The sequence below is a fragment of the Triplophysa dalaica genome, chromosome 21 (genome assembly GCF_015846415.1).
Source record: "Triplophysa dalaica isolate WHDGS20190420 chromosome 21, ASM1584641v1, whole genome shotgun sequence".
In the NCBI taxonomy this organism is placed as follows: domain Eukaryota; kingdom Metazoa; phylum Chordata; class Actinopteri; order Cypriniformes; family Nemacheilidae; genus Triplophysa; species Triplophysa dalaica.
The window spans coordinates 20,164,105-20,192,037 of NC_079562.1; the positions used below are offsets into that span (position 1 = coordinate 20,164,105).

Consider the following 27,933-nt stretch of genomic DNA (forward strand, 5'->3'; position numbering starts at 1 on the left):
TTCGAGTGATATTTTTCCTTTTTGGGATGACACCACAAGACGTGTACATACGTCTTTTATTAGCAAGTGAAGATAAGGGGGTGCTGAACCAGTGGTGGCCTTGTAGGCCAGAAGAAGAGTCTTGAATTACTGGCGTTGCTTCAGACCGAAGATGACGTGAGGGGATGTAGACCTGAAGCAGTGGGTTGAGGTAAATGGCCAAATTTGCCGTTATCTTTCTAAAGGCCAGTGTCAGAGATTTGAACTTGATGCTGGTGGTAACTGGCAGCCAGTGAAGTGAAATCAGGAGGGGCATTACATGGGTTCTTTTAGGCTCATTGAAAACTAGACGTGCAGCTGCATTCTGGATCATTTACAAGGGCTTGACTGCATCGGTTGGAAGGCTGACCCGTAGAGAATTGCAGTAGTCCAGTCTTGAAATGACCATAGCTTGGATAAGCAGCTGAGAGGCATGCTCCGACAGGAACGGCCTGATGTTTTAAAGCACATACCTGCAAGTTCGTGCTGGTTGCATGGAATCCTATTCAGCATTCACCTCTGTGTACAGGCACATGTACGCACAGACACGCGCACAGGCACGCGCACAGGCACGCGCACACAGACACGCGCACATCCACGCGCACATCCACGCGCACATCCACGCGCACATCCACGCGCACATGCACGCGCACATGCACAGACACACGCACGCACAGACACGCGCACATGCACGCGCGCGCACGAACAGGCACGCGCACGCACAGGCACGCACAGACACGCGCACAGACACGCGCACAGGCATGCGCACAGGCACGCGCACGCACAGACACGCGCACAGGCACGCGCACGAACAGGCACGCGCACGCGCACGCACAGGCACGCGCACGAACAGGCACGCGCACGCGCACGCACAGACACGCGCACGCACAGACACGCGCACGCACAGACACGCGCACGCACAGACACGCGCACGCACAGACACGCGCACGCACAGACACGCGCACGCACAGACACGCGCACGCACAGACACGCGCACGCACAGACACGCGCACGCACAGACACGCGCACGCACAGACACGCGCAACAAACAGGGCATAATAACGCTGATTGCCAGGGGCAAAACATGACTCAACTTTATTTATCTAGCGCTTTTTAAAATTTTCATTGTTACAAAGCCGCTGTACATGAGACACATTGAATACAAGAAAAACAACTAAAGGCATATACCTGTAAAAACAAGAAAAAGGTGAAAACACAAAAGACAAACATAATGCATACATACAACTCCACACACACAATATGCATACATACTTACATACTTGCACACACGCACAGTGAAAGCACACATTTGAGATAAAGCAGAGAGAACCTCAGGTCAAATATTAAACGGACTATAAATTCCTATATGCAATATCCCCAGGCCCAACCAGGGGATTCCAGTTCCCCTCTAGCAAAAGCTGGGACTAATACACGCTTGAGTTATGAGATAAGATCATCATTTAAATTAAATGAGATATCATTTCCGACACAGTAATTGATGTGAAGATAGGAAGCAAGTTGGTTAAAGCATTGATCGATTCTGGTTCAAGTCTGAATGTTTGAGAAGGTTGAATATGCTTTAGTACGGCAAGTTGACAGTATGTTGCATATATGGTGATGAAAAAGAGTACCCGAAAGGTGAATGAAATTAGAGGCCAAGCCTACACTTTGATGGTCGGTGTTGTCGACAAGGCACCTTATCCGGTGATACTGGGCAGAGATGTACATGTGTTAGTGGATTTGTTACAAAATGAGAAGGATGTCGCTGAGGCGATGGTTGTAACTCGAGCAGAGGCACAGCAGGAAGAGGGCAATAAGCAATATTTGCAAAACTTACCGTGTAATGTGTCAAAAGACTGAAAGTCTAAGAGGTAAAGACGTTATGATAAAATGGTAGGTACACAAGTAATTGAAATTTTACACAAACCGGTCCCGGATGATCTCGAACGAATTCCACATGATACTGTAAAGTTGTAAAGGCAAGATTAAACCCTTAAACCACTGTTTGTGAAAGCTATTTCTCAATTTTTGTAAATCATGCCCAGAATGTCAGATGGTTAAACCATCTATAAAGAGTGACAGAGTACCCTTAGTAAGTTTACCTATTATTGACATACCCTTTTCTCACATTGTAATGAATATTGTAGGAAATGAGTAGATCTGGTAATAGGTATATTTTGGTCGTTGCTGATTATGCCATTCGTTACCCTGAAGTTTTTCCTCTCCGAAACATTAAGACAAGACGGGTTGTGAATGCATTGATTCAACTGTTCTCTAGAGTAGGTTTGCCGAGGGAAGTAATTACGGACCAAGGGACAAACTTTACCTCCAGGTTGATGAAACAAGTTTTCTCAATGTTACGTATACATGCGAAACAGACCACCCCTTTCCACCCTCAGACCGACGGTATGGTGGAGAGATTTAATTAGACATTGAAGTCAATACTACGCAAGTTTGTGTCTGATTCAGGTTCAGATTGGGACCAGTGGTTACCATATTTGATGTTCGCATACCGAGAGGCTCCCCAGTCTTCAACTGGTTTCTGGCCATTTGAATTGCTCTATGGACGACAAGTTCGAGGTCCATTGGATGTGCTAAAGGAGGCATGGGAAGGAGGTAATGCACATGAGCAAACAAACATATTGTCATATGTAATGAAGATGTGAGAAAAGTTCAATGTAATGACAGGTCGGTGAAGGCTAATATGACAACAGCCCAACAACAAAAAAAAATGTGGTATGATCAGTCGAGTAGGAAGAGAACGCTGACTGTAGGTCAGAAAGTGCTTTTGTTACTTCCTACATCTGAATGTTCACTTTTGGCTAAGTGGAAAGGACCATACGAACTGCTTCAACAGCTAAGTTCCACAAATTACGAGATCACCATGCGGTGATCTCTTTCCCAGCAGAGCCCTTAACCGATCTCACAAAGAAAAGTAGTTCCTCCAAAGTTAAATGGACTGTTGAATGTGATCAAGCTTTTCAGGACCTTAATTCCGGTTTGTGTACGGATCCGAGACCAAACTTTGATCTTCCTTTTCTGGTGCAAACGGACGCTTATGAACAAGGACTAGGTGCTGTACTATTACAGGGTGAAGGAGAAAATTGCCATCCTGTACAGTACATTAGCAGAAAGCTTTCTCCCCGAGAGACTAAGTACTCTACTATTGAGAAAGAGGCTCTAGCCATCAAATGGGCCTTACACACGCTGAATGACTATATGATTGGCAAAGACTTTGTACTTGAAACAGATCATAGAGCTTTGCAATGGCTCAATAGAATAAGAGACACTAATGCTAGAATAACGCGTTGGTATTTGTCCCTTCAACCTTCTAAATTTGAGGTCCGGTACAGAGCAGGGGGTTTGAATGTTATGGCAGACTTCTTGGCTTGCAAAGATGTGCCTGCCATCTTAGCCTCGCTAGGGTGCCGGCCCTGCAGCCTCGCCTTTGTTTCCTCTCCCTGGGGCACATCCGCCTCCTACCCGCGGGGATGGTAATCCATGGGCAACCAGGACTCCTCGCTATCTCCTCCGGTACTTTGTGTGAGTGAAGAAACTCAGTTGTAAGGCTTCTTGTAAGAAATTCTAGCCGAAAGTTTCGGCCGTAGATATTGTTTGCCCCACAAAAAGTAGTGGAGACTATACTGACGTCTATGCCTGCTGCCATCTTCCATTAAAATTTTTTCAAATATTGGGCAAGATGGGGGAGACACGTTTTAAAAATGAAGTGATGTCTGTTATGAACAAAAGAAATGAGGAGGAAAGCGCAAAATGATCCTGTGAATGTCTGCTGTTTTACTAACCCGTAGATCAAACCGGGGTTGTGATTTGTGTAGATCCTATGAGTTTTTGAAAATGGGGACTGACGGGGGTCTATTAATCTTTGGATGCGGTCGCAGTGAATAAAATTATGAGAATCATGTCCATGTGGTTTGGTAACTATGTCAAATCACTAGCCAGTTTGCGGGTTATGTTTTGAATGATACTCCACTCATGAATCAATAGTAGATGTTGTCGAATTACGCAGCAAATCGACTGCGCATTTCTGGTTTGTTTGCCTTGAAAGGAATGGAACAAACCCAATAAACATAACATGGGGTATGTGCGTTAACACACTGCAACAGCATCGCTATCACGTCACATCAAGCCCTCATGTGTAAAAGGAATGGTACTGGACAACTAGTTGTATGTCACATCATCCGTCACTCGCCGTAACGTTAAATGTGATAATAAAAGCACAGAGCTGATGTCAAACTGCTTCGTAATGTTTTGCACAGCCGATCTATATACAGCTGCGTTACAGTGTAATGTGATATCTTGTGCAGCATACTGTATGTATGTGAGTATTGCGTTTGGTTTTTAGTACATCATTGCTGATAGTATCGTACCTAACGTTGTTGTTACAATGCAACCTCTTGTGTAAAAATCTAAATTAAACCCTTCACTATGGTTACAGGCGTGCTGTGCAAATAGTGTAACTTTATGAGTTTGACAGTTCATGTTTAGATTAGAGCTGTGACTGTAAACTGTTTGTGTGAATGTAGCACCTTGAAGTAAATGTGAAGAGTTCATTTTCAAAAACAGAACCATTTTGGTTCATTTTAATTTTCTTTATTCAATTTTGTTATGCTTTTTATCTTTTTCTGTCTTAACAGGAGATGCTCACGTTTGATCAGTCAAGAAGAATCTCTGCATTGAGCGCGTTAGAGCACCCATTCTTCACTGAATGAGCACCAAATTTCCCAGCATTCATGCTGATGGGACCACATACAACCGACTGAATGTTTGCTTGAGTTTAGTTACAGTGCCTTTGGAGTATTGATCATTGTTCACATTTGTTTTTTGACTTGAACTTTGAAGTGTCATACCGTATGATGAAGCTTAGCATCACTCTAAGACCTGGCTGGTTACCTCCGCAGTCCTGTGGATTTAGATTCAACCCTTATCCATCACACCAGTCAATCATTTTTCCTAAGTCTGGAAGCCAGTGGTGGCCGGTGCACACAACAAGCCATTTGACATGTGATGACAGTTTATCATCACCGCTCAGCTGAAAAATCAGGTTTAACTATCAAAGCATGTAATGGTGTTTATTAACAATAATAAGGTGCCAGTCCAAATAAAAACAAATATTGCAGTATACTTTATTATTTATTATAGTAAACTGTAGTAAAATTCCTAGGCACTACAATGTTTTTAACCATATCATTGTAAATTTTGTACAAGTGTATGGAGTGTTCGGAAAACTCTGTGCAGTGTTTTAGTTGGTCACGCATCTCTTCTGTAATCAAATGAGCATTGTAAACACTTGTCAAGTAAAGCTCGTCCTCCATCATTGTTGCAGTCAAGTCAAGTGTACCCGCTCCTTAATGAAGGTCTAGTAACTTTGGCCCAAATCAAGAGGTCATATGATTGACAAGTCAAGCAACAAATCGCTTTCCTTTTGCGCTGTCATGTTTAGAGACGTGGAAATGTCCGACAGTAACAGACTGGTGTTCACAATTTCAAAAGCATTCACAAACATTTCAAAGTTAAGTGCAACAACATTTACGAGTTTATGTCGTGAACCTCGCATACTTTTGAGAATGAATCTGGGTTTTTTATCTTTTATTTTTTTTTGCCGTTTAGTCAATAGAACTCTTATTACATGTAAACACAACAGCTTACTACTTCGATCAGATAGCTTCGTGTTGTTTTCAGGCAGATGCAACATGCACGTCTCATATGACGACTTTGAACTCGATGAAGTGTTTCCAGAAAGTGTGGCATATGCATCAGATGTTTAGCAAACGGTTTAAATAATACTTTCAATGAATACTTACACAACAAGCAGGCAAATATAGTGTGAATAAATCTGTTAATTTTTTAACTGCCAATATTTTGAACAGTGTTGTTCTCTGCGCCCTCTATTGACCAGCCACCACTGCAGAAAGCTGTGAAATGCTTCAGAGGTTTCCTTTTCACTATCTAATTCTCTAAAATGCATTTCTGGCATGAAATTAATCTTTTAGTTTTTAAATATTCAATAGGTAATCAACAAGATGCTCTCGTTTATTATTTCAAGTACTATTCCCTTACTCGGCTTATTTGAAGCCTGTCCGAAACTGCTTTCCTGAGGTGCCTTCATGTGCAACCGCTGCCTCTGAAGTCTAGTGAGGGAACACTTGGTCATGTGTGTTTGATAAGGGTTGACACTGAACTCTTGTAGGGCACTGAGTTGACTAGTCCTGATCGAAGTCAGTATACAGTTGAAAGAAAAAGTATGTGAACCCTTTGGGCTTACTTGGATTTCTTCATAAATTGGTCATAAAATGTGTTCTGATCTTCATCTAAGTCACAACAATAGAGAAACACAGTCTGCTTAAACTAATACCGCACAAACATTATACGTTTTCATGTTTTTATTGAACCCAACATGTGAACATTCATAGTGCAGGGTGGAAAAAGTATGTGAACCTTTGGGTTTAATAACTGGTTGACCCTCCTTTGGCAGCAATAACCTCAACCAAACGTTTCCTATAGTTGCAGATCAGACCTGCACAACGGTCAGGAGAAATTTTTGACAATTCCTCTTTACAAAAGTGTTTCAGTTCAGCAATATTCTTGGGATGTCTGGTGTGAATCGCTCTCTTGAGGTCATGCCACAGCATCTCAATCGGGTTGAGGTCAGGACTCTGACTGGGCCACTCCAGAAGGCGTATTTTCTTCTGTTGAAGCCATTCTGTTGTTGATTTACTTCTATGCTTTGGGTCGTTGTCCTGTTGCATCGTCCATCCTCTGTTAAGCTTCAGTTGGCGGACAGATGGTCTTAAGTTTTCCTGCAAAATGTCTTGATAAACTTTGGAATTCATTTTTCCATCGATGACAGTAATCCGTCTAGGGCCTGAGGCAGCAAAGCAGCCCCAAACCACGATGCCCCCTCCACCATATTTCACAGTTGGGATGAGGTTTTGATGTTGGTGTGCTGTGCCTTTTGTTCTCCACACATAGCGTTGTGTGTTCTTTCCAAACAACTCAATTTTGGTTTCATCTGTCCACAGAATGTTTTGCCAGTAGTGCTGTGGAACATTCAGGTGCTCTTTTGCAAACTGCAAACGTGCTGCAATGTTTTTTTTGGACAGCAGTGGCTTCCTCCGTGGTGTCCTCCCATGAAGTCTATTCTTGTTTAATGTTTTCCTTATTGTAGATTTGTCAACAAAAATGTTAGCATGTGCCAGAGATTTCTGTAAGTGTTTAGCTGACACTCTAGGATTCTTCTTCACCTCATTGAGCATTCTGCGCTGTGCTCTTGCAGTCATCTTTACAGGACGACCACGTCTAGGGAGTGTAGCAACAGTGCTGAACTTTCTCCATTTGTAGACAATCTGTTTTACTGTGGACACATGGACATCAAGGCTTTTAGATATACTTTTGTAGCCCTTTCCAGCTTTATGTAAGTCAACAACTCTTGATCGTAGGTCTTCTGAGAGCTCTTTTGTGCGAGGCATGGTTCACATCAGACAACGCTTCTTCAGAACAGCAAACTCAAAACTGGTGTGTGTTTTTTATTGGACAGGCCAGCTTTAATCAACACATCCAATCTCATCACATTGATTGGACCCCAGGTTGGCTGACTCCTGGCTCCAATAAGCTCTTGGAGAAGTCATTAGCCTAGGGTTTCACATACTTTATCCACCCTCCACTATGAATGTTTACATGTTGTGTTCTATAAAAACATGAAAACGTATAATGTTTGTGCGGTATTAGTTTAAGCAGACTGTGTTTCTCTATTGTTGTGACTTAGATGAAGATCAGAACACATTTTATGACCAATTTATGAAGAAATCCAAGTAAGCCCAAAGGGTTCACATACTTTTTCTTTCAACTGTACATGCTAACACAACTAATAATGGCGACTCCACTAATGCACAACTGCTTTTATTCAGTATTTATTTACAGCGCAGCTCAAGATCTGCATTGTGAAGATGTCCCCTTTAGTCATTTGACTTACTCTCTTTATAGTATTAACAGACTGTTAGGTTAAGGTTACTTGAAGCAAAGTCAATGCAATGTTACTTATAGACATTTCTAGGCAGTTGAATGTCTTTTGAGGGAGCATCATAGTAAAGGGTTGGCAGATATTCAACAGATGGGCTACTTATACCCTGATCACTGAAGTGCTCTCTCTCTCTCTTTTTATATGGAGGCTCGAAACCAACTTGTTCAGGTGCACCAACAGTAGCAAGATAACACAGCAATATCCGTGATGTTAATCTCCATTTCTGAGCGCTCTGGATTGCTTGCTTTAAGTGTGCCAAATGTGTGTGTGTTTTATTTGTTCACAGGTCCGTCTTCGCTTATAGACAGAGTATTATAAATGGTGAAGCAGTTTGGAATAACGCATTGCTATCAGCTAGTCAGATTCAAGAACCAGAAAGAACTGTCGTACATAAGGCAATGATAATGCAAACAGAGTTTGTCATCAGTTCACAGAAAACAGTGTGTTCTGTTCTTGACTTGAGTACAAATCTTATCGTACACTGCAATGTACAAGATGACTCCATATTTTCAATCAAATATGTTATTATTATTTCTCTATAAGATGACATGGATGAAGATCAGACCCCATGTGTCATCCAGATCAAGGGTTTGCAGTTGTTTTCCTATCTGTAAATAATCTGAATGAAAGCTATGCCATTCCAGCCAAGTTTTTGGTATAAGTAGGATACAAAATTGTATTCAACTTTTGCAAATAAATCGAGACAGTTTTCCAATCATGAGTTCCACAAAAAATGTATTCCTTCATTGTTACTTGTGTCATACCTACAGTTGAAGTGGAACAATGTTGTTACTGACCACTGATGAGTGTTTGGTGAATGCTTATATTTCTGTATTCAGTGTGCACCACTTATGTTGGATCCCAGTATCATCTGTGTTGTGTTGTTGCATTATATACTGTCCATTGAGCTCATGACATTCTGTTGCCTTGTGCTGTGTTTCTCATGTGTCTGTGTTGATTTGTAACAGTTGTTCTTAAACTAGTCACAGAATCATTCCCTTGTCTTAAAGGGATATTTCACCCAAAAATGAAAATTCTGTCATCATTTACTCTCCTTCGAGTTCCTCCAAATGTGTATACATGTCTTTTTTCTGATGAACACAGAGAAAGGTATTTGGACGAATGCTTATAACCAGACAGATTTTGTGCCTGAAATCGATTTGCTGTCCTAAATTCTTCAAAATGTCTTCTTTTATGTTCAAAAGAAAAAGATAAAGTAATTTTTCCCACTATAATGTCTTTCTCTGTGTTCATCAGAGCAGACATTTGTACACATTTGGAACAACTCGAACGAGAGTAAAGTATCCCTTTAACAGAACTGGGGCCGTGATCATTCTTAATGTTGAGCGGCGTGTGTGAATGTATATGGTCATGTGTGTTTGCTGAAGTCCGTTTGGTTCCAATGTCCAAGTTTTGTTTCAAACATACATTGATTTTTATAGCACATTATATCGATTTTTTTCTGAATATAAACTCAACTCTTCAATAAAAAACACAGTGTAACAAATTCTTGTTTCGCCCGACCTTTTTATAGTTCTAGTACAATTCTGTGGTGCTTATTATTGTGGTAATATATATATAGCATTTTTTACAATTTTCATTGTTACAAAGCAGCTCTACGTAAAACTTTATTGATATTGATTATAAGCATAACATTTACAGCACACAAGATAAGGGAGAGAGAAACACAGGCCAAATATTAAAGAGACTATAAATAACTATATGTAATATTAATTCATATAATTTTAGAAGTGATGGCGACATGGCTCTCAAATTACAGAATTCTATTGAGTAAAAGGCCAAGATTCTTGGCTGGGTTTTATGGAGCATCCGTCAATAGTTAAGCAGTATTCTTGGTCGTTACGTATGGCGGTTTTCAGTCCAATACGTAACACTTCTGTTTTGTCCAAGTTCAGTAGTAAAAAATTGTTACTCATCCAGTTTTTTATATCGACTATGCATTCCATTATTCAATGGAACTGCTGTGTTTCATGAGGCTTTGAGGAAATATAAAGTACCATCAGCATTACAGTGAAAACTAATTCTGTGTCGCTTTATTATATCTCCTAGAGGTAGCATGTATAATGCGAAGAGCAGAGGCCCCAAGACTGAGCCCTGTGGTACACCGTACTGGACTTGTGATTTGCGGGACACCTCATTGTTTATTGCTACAAATTGAAAACGGTCGGATAAATAAGACTTAAACCATTTCAATGCTATTCCATTAATGCCGACGTAATTTTCGAGTCTGTGTAGGAGTATGCTGTGGTCAATGGTGTCAAATGCAGCACTAAGGTCTAGCATTACCAATAACAAGTTACTACCTCGAATTGCTTTGTCATTCACCTGGGCTGGTGAGTTCCTGGAGAGAGTCGGAGTGAGGATCGCTTTGTCTTCGTAATCCTCCTCCTTTCAGTCATCTTTTATCAAGATTAAAGATCCACAAGCGCACGGACGCCAAGTCGCCAAGTACCATAGTTCACCACAACGTGCCAGTTACCAAGTCATATGCCTTAACGCGCAGTTTACAATTATCAAGCTCAGCAAAATTGTACTGTGACACTGAATTGATCTGCCGGTAAAAATCGCTGTGTTCAATAACGTACATTGACGGCTCTTACAAGAACAGTTAAACAGGCAATTTCCTCCTGATGGTGCCTGCTGAGAAATCGCTTCCAAATTACACCTTCACGCTGATGAGATCAAGAATGAACATGTGAACATGTGTTTTTGACCATCTTAAATTGATGGCCATGCACTTTAATTAGACGGAGCTATTTGTTGCTGTTCTGATGAGGAAAGTAATATCTTGGATAGCCTGTGAGTTAGCAAATTTTAAAAGTAGTATACAATGCAAAGCCCAGCTCTACATTTCTTGATGGTTAGGGTAAGGGTTACCTTCACCCAGTAAAGCATGAGAAATTTGCCCATTTTCCTCAACTCACTGCTTCAGGTCTGGACATTTTTAGCATTTATTTGACTAACCAGCTAACCAATAACTATGTCTGTCTGTCTGTCTGTCAAAAAAAAAAACCTTGCTGACCCCAGCTTTAATCCTCCTAATAGCAAGCCCTTGTGAACTAACTGTACTATTTAGTCTGGTGACTAAATGTTTATATGCTCTCCTACTTTTAAGTCCCTTTGGATAAAAGCGTCTGCCAAATGAATAAATGTAAAATGATGGCTAGAGGAGGAGCTGTCAATCTAGAACTAGTGTACCAATGGTGATGCTAAAGCCGCCCCCTAATTTCATGAAACTCTAACTGCAGCATTTGAAAAAGCAAGCGCAGAATGTGGAAAAACAAGCGATGGAAAAAATAATATATGCAAACAAAAAAAGTATATATAATAAGAAAATACCATAGAAAACCAAAATATGACTAAAACAACCAAGGAAAACATTAGTAGTGTTGTCAAAAGTCCCGGTACCTCGGTACCAAGTCGGTACTAAAAAAATCAACAACGTTACAGTACAATATTTTCTTAGGCACCGGAGGTACCGAGGACCCGGTCAGCCCGGTTCTTTACGTGCTATTCGAAAGATGCGCATTTGCGTCCTGTTCATAAAATAACTGAGACATGGTTCTGATGCGATGGCTCTAAATCCCCTCCTTGACAAGAAAGGAGGAAAGAACCACACATGGAAAAATATCTGGGATTTGAGGCTGATAATAAGGGGAACATCAGAGATCATCAAAAACAATCTGCAAAAATATCATCGAAGTTTTCTCTCAAAGGAGGAAACACATCTTACTTAATAAAACACCTTAAATATAATATATTTCATTTAAATGTCGGTTTGAAATACACATTGGCATTTGCTTAGTTAAACATTGTTAGCATTAGCGTGGCTAACATTAACTTAACACAATGAAGTCTATTTATTAACCCATAAATGCTCATGTAACATTTATAAGGGTAAAAATACCGCAGGATGACATAAATAGGAGTTATTACTTTCGTACACCAGAGTATTTAAGATGACCTGTGTATCCAAATCCAAAATATGTGTGTTACAAAATGTACAAATGTATGGTTAGCATTAGCAATACGTCTTGAATATCAGTCTGTCAGAAAAGCAGTTTTGCTAATTCTTGTCTGGGCAACTCTAGCAGGTTTAAAAGCTGTTTAAAATAAAATATGAACTCAGTTTAAAAGTTGGATTAAAGAAAAATACAATCAAACAAAAGACGTTTTTATCTTTTGATGTAAAGTGTTACCAAACTATACAACAAGATACCCTACATTAACATTACTTTACTTTTGCATTATCTAACATCAACTAACAGTGAGGTCATGTTATCATATGTTATTTAACAAACGTAATTATCACAGTGAGGATCTGTGACTAGAGACTTTTATTTTGGAGAAGACTCTTATTACACTGGTCTGCGAAAATGCATAGATACAGACACTTTTTCACACTAATATCCTGACACACTATCTGTTTTGCGCATAGTTTAACATCAGTTAACGCAGATATAGGTGTGTCACTGATTGTGTATTGTTTCGTGTTGTACCTGTCTTCACCATGCCTTCTTTTCATTTACTGAGTCATTTACTGAGCTCTGTGTCCAAGCACGTTAATAGAGAGGCGAAGGGAAGGAAAATATGTGGTAGAAAAAAGTGTACAAGCAATAGGGATAACTGCACCCTGGAGAGGATTCTGAAACAAAACCCATTAAAAAATGTGGGGAAGAGTGGACTGCAGCGGGAGTCAGTGCTTCAAGAACCACTACGCACAGACATGGGTTTCAGCTGTCGCATTTCCTGTGTCAAGCCAATCTTGAACAACAGACAGCGTCAGAAGCGTCTCGCCTGGGCTAAAGACAAAAAGGACTGGACTGCTGCTGAGTGGTCCAAAGTTATGTTCTCTGATGATAGTAAATTTTGCATTTCCTTTGGAAATCAGGGTCCCAGAGTCTGGAGGAAGAGAGGCACATAATACACGTTGCTTGAGGTCCATTGTAAAGTTTCCACAGTCAGTGATGGTTTGGGGTAACATGTCATCTGCTGGTGTTGGTCCACTGTGTTTTCTGAGGTCCAAGGTCAACACAGCCGTATACCAGGAAGTTTTAGGGCACTTCATGCTTCCTGCTGATGACCAACTTTATGAAGATGCAGATTTCATTTTCCAACAGGATTTGGCACCTGCACACAGTGCCAAAGCTACCAGTAACTGGTTTAAGGACCATGGTATCCCTGTTCTTAATTGGCCAGCAAACTCGCCTGACCTTAACCCCATAGAAAATCTATGAGTGTGGTGAAGAGGAAGATCCGATATGCCAGACCCAACAATGCAGAAGACCTGAAGGCCACTATCAGAGCAACCTGGGCTCTCATAACACTTGAGCAGTGCCACAGACTGATCGACTCCATGCCACGCCACATTGCTGCAGTAATTCAGACAAAAGCAGCCCCAAATGAGTATTGAGCGCTGTACATGCTCATACTTTTCAGTTGGCCAATATTTCAAAAAAATCTTTTCTTTGTATTGGTCTAATATTCAAATTTTCTGAGATCCTGAATTTCGGGTTTTCGTTAGTTGTCAGTAATAATGCATTAACAATTCAACCTGCAACTGGATTATGGACTTCCTGACAAACAGGCCTCAGCTTGTTAGGTTAGGCCACATCTGCTCCACCACCATCACCCTCAACACTGGTGTACCACAGGGCTGCGTACTGAGCCCCTTTCTCTACTCCCTTTTCACACTCGACTGCAGACCTGTGAATGGACCTAACTCCTTCATCAAGTTCGCAGACGATACAACAGTGATTGGTCTCATCAGAAACAACGATCAGACTGCTTACAGGGTGGAAGTTCGGCACATGGCCACATGGTGCTCAAACAACAACCTGCTCCTTAACACCTCCAAGACAAAGGAGATCATTGTGGACTTCAGGAAGGCGAAAGGAGGCACACACGACCCCATCCACATTAACGGGACGGCTGTTGAACGTGTTTCCAGTTTTAAGTTCCTGGGGACCCATATTTCGGAGGACCTGTCCTGGACCACCAACACCTCATGCCAGGTCAAGAAGGCTCACCAGCGTCTCTTCTTTCTGAGGACACTGAAGAAGAACCAACTGTCTTCAACTATCCTGGTGAACTTCTATCGCTGCACGATAGAGAGCATCCTGACCAACTGTGTCACAGTCTGGTACGTGAACTGTTCTGTTGCTTAGCGCAAGGCACTGCAGCGGGTTGTGAAAACAGCCCAGCGCATCACAGGGACTACACTCTCTTCCATTGAGGACATCCAAAAGAAACGCTGTCTGCGTCGAGCTCGCAGCATTCTCAAGGACTCCTCTCACCCCGCTCATAGACTGTTTATTCTCCTGCCTTCCGGCAGGCGCTTCAGGTGCCTCCGGACAAGAACCAGCAGACTAGGAAACAGCTTTTTTCCCCAGAGCTGTTTCATTATTGAACTCTGTCCCCCACTGATTCCACCACCCCTCATAACTTTAACTTCAATGCTGCTATTACATTGTTTACATTGCACTACAGGGCTGCCATTCATGACTGAACTGTACACACCAGTACTTCATGTATCTGCTCTATCGGACTGTTTACACACACATAGCATCATTTGCACTCTATACTGCTCACTTGCACACCAGGAATATTACACTGAACGCTCATTTGCACTAATGTACTACTCTTATAACTGCATAACCTCATCTAGTGCACTGTAACTTTCTACTGCACTGTAACTTTCATAACTGCATTACCTCATCGACTGCACTGTAACTTTCATAACTGCATTACCTCATCTACTGCACTGTAACTTTCATAACTGCATTACCTCATCTATTGCATTACTGCATCTATTGCATAACTAACTGCATCTACTCATCTAGTGCACTATAACTTCAATAACTGCATCTTCTCATCTATTTCACTATAACTTCAATAACTGCATTAACTCATCTACTGCACTGTGACCTTAATAACCGCATTAACGCATCTACTGCACTGTAACTTCAATAACTGCGTCTACTCATCTATTGCACTATAACTTCAATAACTGCATAACGCATCTACTGCACTGCAACTTCAATAACTGCATTAACTCATCTATTGCACTATAACTTCAATAACTGCATTAACTCATCTATTGCACTATAACTTCAATAACTGCATCTACTCATCTACTGCACTGTAACTTCAATAACTGCATTAACTCATCTACTGCACTGTAACTTCAATAACTGCATTAACTCATCTATTGCACTATAACTTCAATAACTGCATTAACGCATCTACTGCACTGTAACTTCAATAACTGCATTAACTCATCTATTGCACTATAACTTCAATAACTGCATCTACTCATCTATTGCACTATAACTTCAATAACTGCATCTACCCATCTACTGCACTATAAATTCAATAACTGCATTAACTCATCTATTGCACTGTGACCTTAATAACTGCATTAACGCATCTACTGCACTGTAACTTCAATAACTGCATTAACTCATCCACTGCACTGTAAGTGTATAACTGCATCTACTCATGTATTGCACTATAACTTCAATAACTGCATTAACTTATCTACTGCACTGTAACTTCAATAACTGCATTAACTCATCTACTGGACTGTAACTTCAATAACTGCATTAACTCATCTACTGCACTGTAACTTCAATAACTGCATTAACTCATCTACTGCACTATAACTTCAATAACTGCATTAACACATCTACTGCACTGTAACTTCAATAACTGCATTAACTCATCTACTGCACTGTAACTTCAATAACTGCATTAACTCATCTACTGCACTATAACTTCAATAACTGCATTAACACATCTACTGCACTGTAACTTCAATAACTGCATTAACTCATCTACTGCACTGTAACTTCAATAACTGCATTAACTCATCTACTGCACTGTAACTTCAATAACTGCATTAACTCATCTACTGCACTATAACTTCAATAACTGCATTAACTCATCTACTGCACTGTAACTTCAATAACTGCATTAACTCATCTACTGCACTGTAACTTCAATAACTGCATTAACTCATCTACTGCACTGTAACTTCAATAACTGCATTAACTCATCTACTGCACTGTAACTTCAATAACTGCATTAACTCATCTACTGCACTATAACTTCAATAACTACATTAACTCATCTACTGCACTGTAACTTCAATAACTGCATTAACACATCTACTGCACTGTAACTTCAATAACTGCATTAACTCATCTACTGCACTGTAACTTCAATAACTGCATTAACTCATCTACTGCACTGTAACTTCAATAACTGCATTAACTCATCTATTGCACTATAACTTCAATAACTGCATTAACGCATCTACTGCACTGTAACTTCAATAACTGCATTAACACATCTACTGCACTGTAACTTCAATAACTGCATTAACTCATCTACTGCACTATAACTTCAATAACTGCATTAACTCATCTACTGCACTGTAACTTCAATAACTGCATTAACTCATCTACTGCACTGTAACTTCAATAACTGCACTAACTCATCTACTGCACTGTAAATGTATAACTGCATCTACTCATGTATTGCACTATAACTTCAATAACTCATGTACTGCACTGTACCTTTAATAACCGCATCAACTCATCTACTGCACTGTAACTTTAATAGCTAATGTCTGTAACTAATGCACACTCAAGTCACTTGCACTATTATATAGTCTATATTGTTATCTGTTCATAACCACCTGTACATTAATGTTCACAGTATATAGCCTTCTGTTTATATTGTTCATAGGACATACCGACTGTCATATTTTCACAGTACATGCCCATTGTATAGTATTTTCCTAATATTGTATTCTGTATTTATTCACACTGTATATCCTGCACTTGCTGATTGCACTTCTGGTTAGACCTAAACTACATTTTGTTACACTGTACGTGTATATGTGTAATGACAATAAACTTGAATCTAATCTAATCTAATCTAATCATCAAAATTAAAAGAAATAAACACTTGAAATATATCAGTCTGTGTGGAATGAATGTATACATTATACAAGTTTCACTTTTTGAATAGAATTAGTGAAATAAATCACTTTTTTTATGATATTCTATTTATATTACCAATACACCAATATACACTCAATATATGTAATCTCGTCTAAATGTATTATAAAGGTTGAAATTTGCTACTGAAAAGTTGTAATTTAGATGGTGTCTTTCAATCATATGGTATTGCATTCGGTCAAACTTAGCCCATTGATTTACTTTGGTATATTTTATTTTATTTTAAAGCTGCAAGCTGAAGAAGATCATGAAACACCCAAGCAAGCTCAAAAATAGACAATAATGACAGATGCATTTCAAAGGCAGCAGAAATATGACAAAAACTCACCTGAGGCAAGAATTTATATGTATGGATCAAGTGCACATTTAAACACTTCAACCCAAAACACCAGCTTCCAGGCCAGAATTGTTTTATGTACACTGAAATTCCCCGCATCTACACCAGAGACCTCACAATCAAACGTCTCCGAGACAAACCAGCTGCACAACGGATCTCTGTAACTCTTCAGTACATTACCAATTCATGGTAGTTGTGGTCTCTCAACACAGATCACACTGCTGAAAGTTTGAAGGAGGACTTTGAAGAGAAACTTAAAGACTGGAGCTAGACGTTGTAAAAATGGCAGGCATAACAAGAAATAATGCCATAAACAACAAAAGGACCTTCGAGGACTACATCTGGATTCCTTGTTTTGGACACATTCTTCACCTTGCTGTACATAAGTCGTTGGAGGTCAACAGGGTGTCCGCAGCACAGTCAAGGCTTCGAAAAGCATTTCTGCCTTCACCAGATCACAAAAACTTTCACGCCAGCTTGCCAAAAAACAGAAAGATTTGTCCTCTCCAGACCCATAAACTGATACACGATGAACCCACTCGCTGGAATTATTCATACGAAAAGATGAAACTTTCCTTCGAGCAGCAGCAGGTTATCTGTGCCGTGCTGGCTGAAGACAGGAAAAAATGGTATCTGATGCCGAAAAACTGGAACAGTACAGTTTTAGAAACTGTTAAAGCAGTTCTTAAGCCACTCAGTCCATTTACAGATGCTATAAGTGGGCAAAAACATACCACCCTGTCCTCAGTCTCTTTGGAAGATATTTGAATGTCTCAGTCATGATGACTTTCCGAAAATCTGAAAATATCAAAAGTAAATTCAGGAAGGTTCATATCAAACTTCAAATAGCCTAACTGTGGGCTATTCTTGTTTTGTGTAAAATTTTAAGCATAAAGTAAAACTTGTTTACATAATGTTTATTTTTTCTTTTCAAAGCTTGTAGTTTAATTACTAAAATGTTTACATTTATGAAATACTGGAATTATGCCATTGTTTCGGTCTAATTTATGATAATATTTAGGTTTATAAAATTATGTTTATTAAAAAGCATTATTGGCATGTTCTGTTTTATTTATATTCAGTTTATTAATAAGAAGACTTTTATGGCATATTGTTGCTTGTGATAGTTTTATTACTTGTGGAAACATTTGAAACACAATTTTAAGTGAGTATAAAGAATGGCATTGGTATTTGAACATTATATTTTTGTTTAACTTTATTAAAAAAAAAACGTTGTTCTTCAATTGGCATACTTTTGTTTTTGCTTTGGTACCGAAATTGGTATGGAGAACAGTAAAATTTTGTTGGTATTGGTACCGACTACTGAAATTTTGGTACTGTTGTCACAGTTGGTGTATGTTATGTTTGGTTTTTTCCTCCCCTGAATTGTCTCATTATTAGTTAATTGTTTCCTTGCCTGTTTTCACTTGTTTCATTATTAGTTCATTGTTTTCACCTGTCCGTCATCTTTGTTAATTAGTCCCGCACCTGATCCTGTTTTCCCTGAGTGTCTTCCTTTTGTATTTAAGCCCTGTGTGTTCCTTAGTTCTTTGTCTAGTATTATTAATGTTAATGTCACCGTGTGTCAGCCCTTGTGTGTTTCCCTGGATGTGATTAAAGTTATATGTTTGGATTTTACTTAGAGTGTTGATTTAGAATACAGTCATTCCGTGACAGAATACTAGACCAACAAAAAATGGATTACTATACTTTTTCTCAAGAGGTCATCCTTATGGACTTGAGGCAGGACGGACGGCCTCTGGAGAGCTACGTGGAGGAGTTTATTGAGGTGTGTAGCCGGGTGAGTTGGAGCGACCCCATACTTAACCGTGTATTTTTGACCGGTCTGGATGACGATCTGCTCGTCCTCATCATGCTCCCCGGCGCAGAAGAGTATCTGCTGGAGGACTTAATAAATCAAGTCCTTCAAGCGGATGGCTCAGAACTCTGCGTCGGGTTGGCTGATGGGGACATAGGCGATGGTCATCCAGCTCCAGTCGTTGACGGAGGGTTCGTTCCGGCTCATCCCGGATGCACACCTCACTCCTCCACCACCCAGCAACCTGAGCGGTTGGAAGTGGACCTGCTCTCAGAACCATTCCCGTCCGGCACTCCCGGGCCTCTCCAGCCGGTCCCGTCCGGCACTCCCGGGCCTCTCCAGCCGGTCCCGTCCGGCACTCCCGGGCCTCTCCAGCCGGTCCCGTCCGGCACTCCGGGGCCTCTCCAGCCGGTCCCGTCCGGCACTCCGGGGCCTCTCCAGCCGGTCCCGTCCGGCACTCCGGGGCCTCTCCAGCCGGTCCCGTCCGGCACTCCCGGGCCACTCCAGCCCGGCCCGTCCGGCACTCCCGGGCCTCTCCAGCCCGTCCCGTCCGGCACTCCCGGGCCTCTCCAGCCCGTCCCGTCCGGCACTCCCGGGCCTCTCCGGCCGGTCCCGTCCGGCACTCCCGGGCCTCTCCGTCCCGTCCCGCGTGAACTCTAGCTGTCCTTGTTTGTAGCAAACATAGCTAAATCACTGATCTTGCAAGTTTAACATTCGCAATAAACTATATGACCCTCCATTGAAGCCATAGGTGGTGGTCAGACACAGTAGGGTTGTGTTAGGGGCCCACTGCGATTGCACAGTGGAACTAGGCGCGTGCTTCTCTCATGTGTCTTTTTTAATCATCTATCTGGGATTCTGGGACCTTAGGAATGTGATAAAATTATTCGCCCCGTGTTTTCCCCCGCCTGTTCCGACGGAACACTTCAACCAACACAAATGACTTGCACACAGTCAGTCTGGAACAGAAAAGGTCCATGAAACGGTTGCAACAGAGATGGTAACCAAATTCATAAATGCAATGGGACAATAAAATACAATATTTATTTATTTGCAAAGCACATTTGAAAACAACCAAGTTGACCAAAGTTCTGTACAGAGTAGAATAAAAACGGGGAAATAAAATAAATAAAACAAAACTATTGAATTTAAAACATTACTATAACAAAACGACAATTAAACAGATGATTAAAGGGGTTTAAAAGCTAGAGAAAATAGTTACGTCTTTAGACCAGAAATAGAGGGGGCTAATGTAATATGAAGAGGTAGACTGTTCCAGAGTTTCGGACCTGCAGTTGCAAAAGTGCGATCACCTCGTTTTTAAAGTCTAGATCTAGGTGCGATGAGTAGACTGAGAAAACTGGATCTCAATGTTCTAGAAGGGGTTTACGGATGAAGCTGGTCTATCAGATACTGAGGGGACAAATTATTGAGGGCTTTGTACACAAATTATATAATTTTTTGGTCAAATCTGTATTTGATGGGTAACCAGTGCAGTGCAGATAAAATAGAAGTTGCCACATCATACTTGCGATTCTCAGAAAGTAGTCTAGAAGCTGCATTTTCCACTAGCTTTAGACGGGAGAGGGAAGACTGAGAAACACTGTAATAAAGTGAATTACAATAATCTAAATGAGTTGTAAAAAGCATGGATCGTTCTTTGAAAGTTACTCCTTGATAGGAAGGGTTTCACTTTAGAAAGTTGACGGAGATGGAAGAAGCATGAACAGCACTGATCTGTTTGTCAAATTTGAAGTAACAGTCAAACAGAATGCCCAGATTTCTCGCCCATTGAGTTTCATATGGGGCCACAGTCAGCATCTTACACACAATTTTGCTCAATTAGAATTATTTCAGTTTTATTTTCACTTAAATTTAGAAAATTACTTGAGAGCCAAAGCTTAAGTTCTTCTAAACAGGCAATCATTGGCTGTATGCCATTTTTTTTCATTATACTTTAAAGGAAAACAAATCTGAGCATCATCAGCATATAGATGAAAGGATACTTTATATTTGTTAAAAATGGAAGCCAGAGGTTGCATGAACAGTGTGAACAACACCGGTCCAAGCATTGATCCCTGTTGAACTCCAAAATGAAGAGGAGGTCTGATGACCAATATGAACACTAAAACATCTGTTAACCAGATAAGAACGAAACCACTGTAAGACTGTTCCATAAAGGCCCACAGATCTCCAAATGTCTCAACAGGACCTCATGGTCAGCCAAATCAAAGGAAGCAGTCAAATCTAATAAAACTAAAGCCATTGATTTCCCAGAATTAGTTTCTGTAAAAATATCAATCGAGACTCATAAAAAGGGCAGATTCAGCACTGTGTAAAGCTTGAACAGAATTATCAGCCAAATAAGATTGTAATTGAGTTGATATGATTTTTCAAGAATCTTTGTGAAAAGGGGTAGATTAGAAATAGGACGAAAATTGGAAAGTGAACAAGGATCCAGATTAGTTTTTTTAGGATATGGCATCACAACAGCACATTTAAGACTCTTAGTGAAAGAACAAACTTTTGTTAATATCCAATAACAGGCCAGGACCAGGACCTCTCTTTCTCTCAACAGGTATTGGTCTAGCTTTTGTTGAAACCAGTAACTTTGTTTTGCCACCTATTGTATTATTGATCCTGTATGACATATCGATTATGGCTCACTGAACTCTCTGTAAGGTTCTTTGGATAAAAGCGTCAGCAAAGCAGCCCCAAAACATAACCATGCCTCCTCCATGTTTCACTGTAGGTATGGTGTTCACTTCTTTGAAAGCTTGATTTTTTTTTTTTTATCTGTGAAAATAGAGCTAATGTGACTTGCCAAAAAGCTTCAGTTTTGACTCATCTGTCCAAATAACATTCTCCTGGAAGGATTGTGGCTTGTCAATATAAATTTAAGCAAATTCATTCACTTGTCAGCCTCCAATCACTTAATGATGTTTCGTTTACAAAGTTCGGGCGGAGCAGGAGTACATAATCAGCCCGGCTGATCTGTAATCAGCAATCACTGCATGTACCCTATCAGCTCAAGCGAGCTTTCCCAAAAACAGACGAGCTGTCTTACCTGCATTTTCTCTACAAGTCTTCAGCATGTCAAAGACCCCGACACCCTGTAACAACAGCTGCCTCCAAAGATTTTTTGGCTAACCTCGAAATCACCTCTGAATTTAAAGTCATGCCCATTCACCCAGACTTCTAGCTAGTGGTGGGCATAGATTAATTATTTTAATCTAGATTAAAATGGCTCATTTGAATTCTGCCGAAGGCATTCAGAATATGTGTGCTACCCAAATAATGACTAAAAGTAAGTCTTTGAGAACGGGTTTCTCAAGCCAGGTGGCGCATTAGACCAGGGGCAAATCTCCTGTTTCCAAAATGCATCACAAACTGCTTGAGAAAGCTGTTCTACTATGATAATTGGTGATGAAAATTAAATTATGTTCAATAAGATGAACTTGTGTTTACTTCCGCATTAGCTAAGGGATGATTTGCGTTTAGGTGGTACTTGAGACTGGAAGAGCTCCTACAGTACATTTACATTTAGTCATTTAGCAGACGCTTTTATCCAAAGCGACTTACAAAGAGTGAGGGAGCAACAAGAGATGTGTCATACAGGAGCCATAATACATTAGATCTCAATACAAAGTTACTGGTTTCAACTAAAGCTAGACCACTACCTGTTGAGAGAAAGTGTTTTTTTTAAACCAATTCCGCATTGCACAAGGTGCAAACAACATTAGTCTTGTCGATGTTTCTATTGGGAAGCTTCTTAAAAATTAATATTCCCTGAAGCAAACCCGGCGGCTTCATAACTGGATCCATGTTAGCACGTCACGTTTGATGTGGTAATTTCACAGTAAAGTTATGTTGTGTTCAGACCAAACGCGAATGGCGTGTCAAGCGCGAGTGATTTATATGTTAATGCAAAGAGCCAATAGACCTACTTGCTGCGCAAATCGCGCGAATGAAGCCCTGGTTATGAGATGATGAGGAGGCTTCTGCTTCCGCGAATGACGCGAGTTGAAAAATCTCGTTCTCGCCCCGTACAGTGCAGTTAAGCTGGTATACATCCGCGCTAAAATATCAAGGTGAAAGTCATCATAGCTTGCGTAGTATAGACCCAGCTCCCAACCCAACTTTGAGAATAGATTAACGGCGACATTTTTTTATCGCGCGATAAGAGTCTCACTGCGTTAACGCCGTTAACGGCCCACCACTACTTCTAGCATATTCTATTCTATTCGGCATACACTGGCGCGAGAAATTCTACTTCTCCTTCCGCCTGTCTTTCGGCCGCATGACCCTCTCTAACAACTACGCAATTCCTTACCTCTTTCATCTATTAGACGACTTTTAATACCTCACCTCCTGACTCTGTCCCAGCCATGAACCTTTCGATAGTGCAAGAAGTTTTCGCAAAGCTCAGCGGGGCGCACAAGAAAAAACCTTGGGGCCGAGCAAGGGAATAAAAATCGACAGGATAGGATAGGATAGTATATTGGTTGCTTCCTCTCTTATAACCAACCCTGTTGTTCTAAGCTTTTATCCGTTCTCGGTCACCTGAATTTCACGATGCGCAACATCCCGCAAGGCCGGCAATTAATCTTGTACATCCTTTTCCTCGCATCCTCCGCTCACGCCGTAGAGCAGTGTTCCCCAGACAGGTGCTACATGGCACCCCTGACAGAATGTTTTAGATCTCGCCCAATATGAAACACCTGATTTAACTCATCACCTTACCTCAGAATGTTTGAAATGTCTCTCTAATGAACACACTAACAGGCTGATGAGTTAAAAGAGGTGTTATATATTGGGAGATATCTAATAAATTCTGTCGAAGTGCCACATAGGACTGGGTTGGGAAACGATGCCTGAGAGGATGCGATATCCCTAACTAGCTCATGCTGCACTGAGCTCAGCTTATGGATCAAATTGCTAAGGCAATGGAACGGCCTGTACTTTTTCTACAGAGACATGGCCTATCTTCCCGTCGACACCCATCTGTTTTTTCCAAAGCTGCTGGTTCGCATTTATCCTGCCTCCCCAGCTCATAGAATTACCTCAGTCTATTGCATCCTTAGCCCTGTCCAAGCTTTACCTAGTAGTCGTCGCGGCCTCCATGTGGGGAAAAGAATGGTCTGCCTCCAGCATCATTGTACATTGCGACAATGAAGCAACTGCGTACTGCATTAATAAAAGATGTTCCCACTCTCCTGCCTTTTCTCAGACGCCTCTTCTGGATATCAGCTTGTGAACAATTAATTTTAACGGCTAAACACGTCCAAGGGTATAAAAAACAGATAGTTGATGCTCTTTCCCGTTTTGCCTTCCAGAAATTCAAGCTGCTGGCATCTGACGCACACCCCCTGCCAAGACCTGTATCTCTCTATTCAGAGCTGCTCTTCAAATAAATCACCCACTACAAACCCTCCTAGAATCCTCCCTCAACTCCATCATCCAAGCCGTCTCCCCCAGGAACTAAAAATCCTACTTCACCGCATGGAGGAGCTTTAATCCCTTCCCAAGTTTTCCCTCCATGCCATCACTTTAGTCATCTCTTACCTTAAAGGACACCTCCGGTGAAAAATGAACCTAGGGGTAAAGAGTTTGAAACGAATGTAGAGATTTATCTCTTAAAACAGATTATCTCATAGCACTAGTATATGGAGCACAGAGTAAGTAAAATGAAATCGTTAGTTAATACCACTAACAAGGCTCAAAATAGCCTCACACTAACACGGTAGCATAAGGAGGGTCCCTACATGCAAACCGAAGCATTGGGTACTTTGTAAGTGTACAAACAGTTTAATAAGAAGATGCTTTATAAAGACAGTACATTACGCATATACAGACATCCGCCATCTTGAAAAACAGTCTCGACAAGTCGATCCACGAACGCTCACGAACGAGTGTCAATCTTCATATAGCAAAGCAAGATGGATAAGACCAGGAGAGTTCACTTTATCTACATTTTCCAGATCCAGTCCCCAATCCAACCACTACCAAACCCTCTCAGCCTACCTCCAGTTTATCTCTACAAGTCTTCTGCATCCTACCACCACCCTGGCTCCTCTCCTCTAGCCCACTTACTCCTGCAATACCTGGAGGGTGAGCTCTTGGTTCGGGCCGGTCCCGATTCATGTTTCATATCAGCTCCATAAATTAATTATGTGTATTAAGGGACCTTTATAGTCTACAGATTATTGGTACAGATTATCTGTGATGTTAACTGGCTAGAAAGTAAATGGCCTGGCACAGTCCATGACTCTCAAGTTTTTCGGGCCAGTAGAATTTTAAGAATTAAGAAATATGTTTTGTATTCTCAGGTGAGTTCTCTGGAGTGCTGCTAGGAGACGTTCCTATTGACTCCCCTTGCAGATCCCCAAGCCCCAGCACAGCAGGCTTATAATCATGCCCATGCCAGAACAAGGGCTCAAAATGAAATTACCTCCTGTCTCCCGAAATCACTATTTCTGTGCCTGCACCAAGTGAGGTTCTCCACAGACCGGGCCTGTGATGCGAGTGTTGCCTGCACAGTGTTGCATTATATTGCAAGTCTAAGAAAAGAAAGTGCTCCCAGAGTTGCTTTGCATATTGACTGGGATAATTCTACCATCTTCCTAGATGACATAAATGGTAGACTGAGAACGAATCATAGCAAATAATTTCAGTTCTTTTGGTTTTGATTTAACATATCCTTTAACTCTTTCTCCGCCATTGACAATTTTATTTAAAAAAAAACCGTTACCCGCCAAAGACGAGTTATTACGGCAATCGGTGTTTGTACTGTTGTACAGCAGGTGTTGCTGTTACACACCTTTGGGAAAAGTACAGAATCTCTGAACCTAGAACGTATATATTTAATCTATTTTTAATGATTGTTCTGCGTGTAATCTGGGTGGAGTCTTTGACCAAAATATTTTAATTATCTCAGCTATATTATCAAAGTGAAGAATTTTTAAGAAACCTACCCACACCTAAGGGGTGAATAAAAAAAGAGCAAAAAAATAGATACAAAAAAATTATTGTGAGCCATCAAAATTTAGTGGAAATGTTAAAAGTGCTGGCGCTGGCTGGCAATGTTTTTTTAAAGGCTGGCAGGGAAAGAGTATAATGTATGTGACTCTTTCATGGGTACATTTTAATTGGCATGGGTAGCACACACTGGTTATCTTCCAAAATTCTCATTCCACTTCACTTGAATAATAGCTATGTGGATATGCATGACCACAACGTTTTTGGATTATTTTACTATTTTGCTGTCATCTCTTGTCAGCTTGGAGCTTTGAAGAGAATACGAATAACAATGATTTATACATTGTGGTACAGTCGTGGTGAGAGTGTAAACTGAAATCACTTCTCTTTCTAGTTACTGGATTTCCAAGTTCAATTTCCTCAGTGACTTGCGTTTAATTTCCATGTCAAGGTCATTGTCCTGCTGCTGTGTCTTCTTCACTAGGATCTTGACTTCTACCAGCTCTATCTGTCTATCTGAGATGCATTGTGTATAGATGTCTGACAGTTTGTGAATTTCTGTAATAGACCTATCAATTAGCACTGCCAGGTTCATTCATAATATAGATTTACTTTAGGTTATACTCACTATGTTACCAGGCTTCTTCAGGCTGAACAGTGTCTAGATCATGTTGCAAATATGATATTTTCCAGTAGTACCACATCGCTGACTTCATATCCATTATGGACTCAAAGATTTGGCTATTTCAACAAAATTGACATGATACCTTTAGCCTTCTGGAGACAGTGACAGTCTCACCATCGGCAGAAGTGCACTCCACTGCTGCAGATGTGCCTTCCTTCTGCCATATTCAAAATAACTTTTGTTGATAGTTCCATTTCTGTCGGTCTCTCGACGTTGTGTCGAACCTGGAACACCTTTTGTTCTTCGGAGACTTTGCATCGCATGTAATATACTGGAAAAAAGTTGCTGGTGTAGCGGATTGTGCATCTTCGTCAGTGACTTCCTCTGGGCGTCTTGGCAGTTCCAGATGTGTTTTCTAAGCAAATTTATCCTTCATGGCCCGCTGTTCCCATGGGTGCAACACTCTCATAGAGGAGGGGGAGGGACACAACGTCTGCCTCAAATCTTTCGGCACTCTGAGGCAACATTCGTTAATGCGTCCTGCCTGCACTCCTGGCAGATGATGATCCAGACGATGCCCGTCACGTGATAGCAGTGGCTTCGGCCCTGCCATCCACCACGGTGGAACGCGTGGGTAATGTGGGGATTACCGTCAGCGTTGATCCGTCAGCCACAGGCTCGCGGACCACTTACGCCATGCCTCGCTTATCTGACCATTCCCCAAGAGACGTTCCCATCTTGTTTCTAAGCCATGTATTCGGAATGAAGATGAGGTGTCGCTGGGAGCATCGGAGGGCTACCTACAGGCAGACATTCTTTCACAGGGGAAGGAAACGTTGTGGCATCCAAGACCAGACCTCTGGAACCTCCATGTCTGGCTCCTCCAGAGGCCCCCTTTCGAACAATGAAGACGGCTCTGCTGGTGGCGCTCGCCTCCATCAAGAGCGTAGGGAACCTACAAGCATTCTCCGTGTCCACTGCCTAGAGTTCAGGCCTAAAGACTCTCATGTTATCATAAGACCCCGGCACCGGCTACGTGCGAAAAGCTCCCTTCCCACCCTCTGTCAGGGA

At 41.1% G+C, this 27,933-nt stretch overlaps 1 protein-coding gene across 4 annotated transcripts in view; it reads left to right on the top strand.

The window, feature by feature from the left end:
* Window positions 1-25,324, top strand: part of cdk4 (cyclin dependent kinase 4) — a 43,269-nt gene extending 17,945 nt beyond the window's left edge. Inside the window, exons 8-9 of one of the 4 annotated variants that reach the window (XR_008904968.1) lie at window positions 2,488-2,634; window positions 4,674-6,324. Coding sequence is in view for 3 of the 4 variants with exons in the window: in XM_056734353.1 (XP_056590331.1) it covers window positions 24,596-24,673 (78 nt within the window). In the remaining variant the exon portion in view is untranslated. Of the gene's footprint in view, window positions 1-2,487; window positions 2,635-4,673; window positions 6,325-24,595 lie in introns of those variants that run through there. The other 3 variants (XM_056734353.1, XM_056734352.1, XM_056734354.1) reach the window with 3 other exon arrangements.
* The last annotated feature ends 2,609 nt before the right edge of the window (window positions 25,325-27,933 follow it).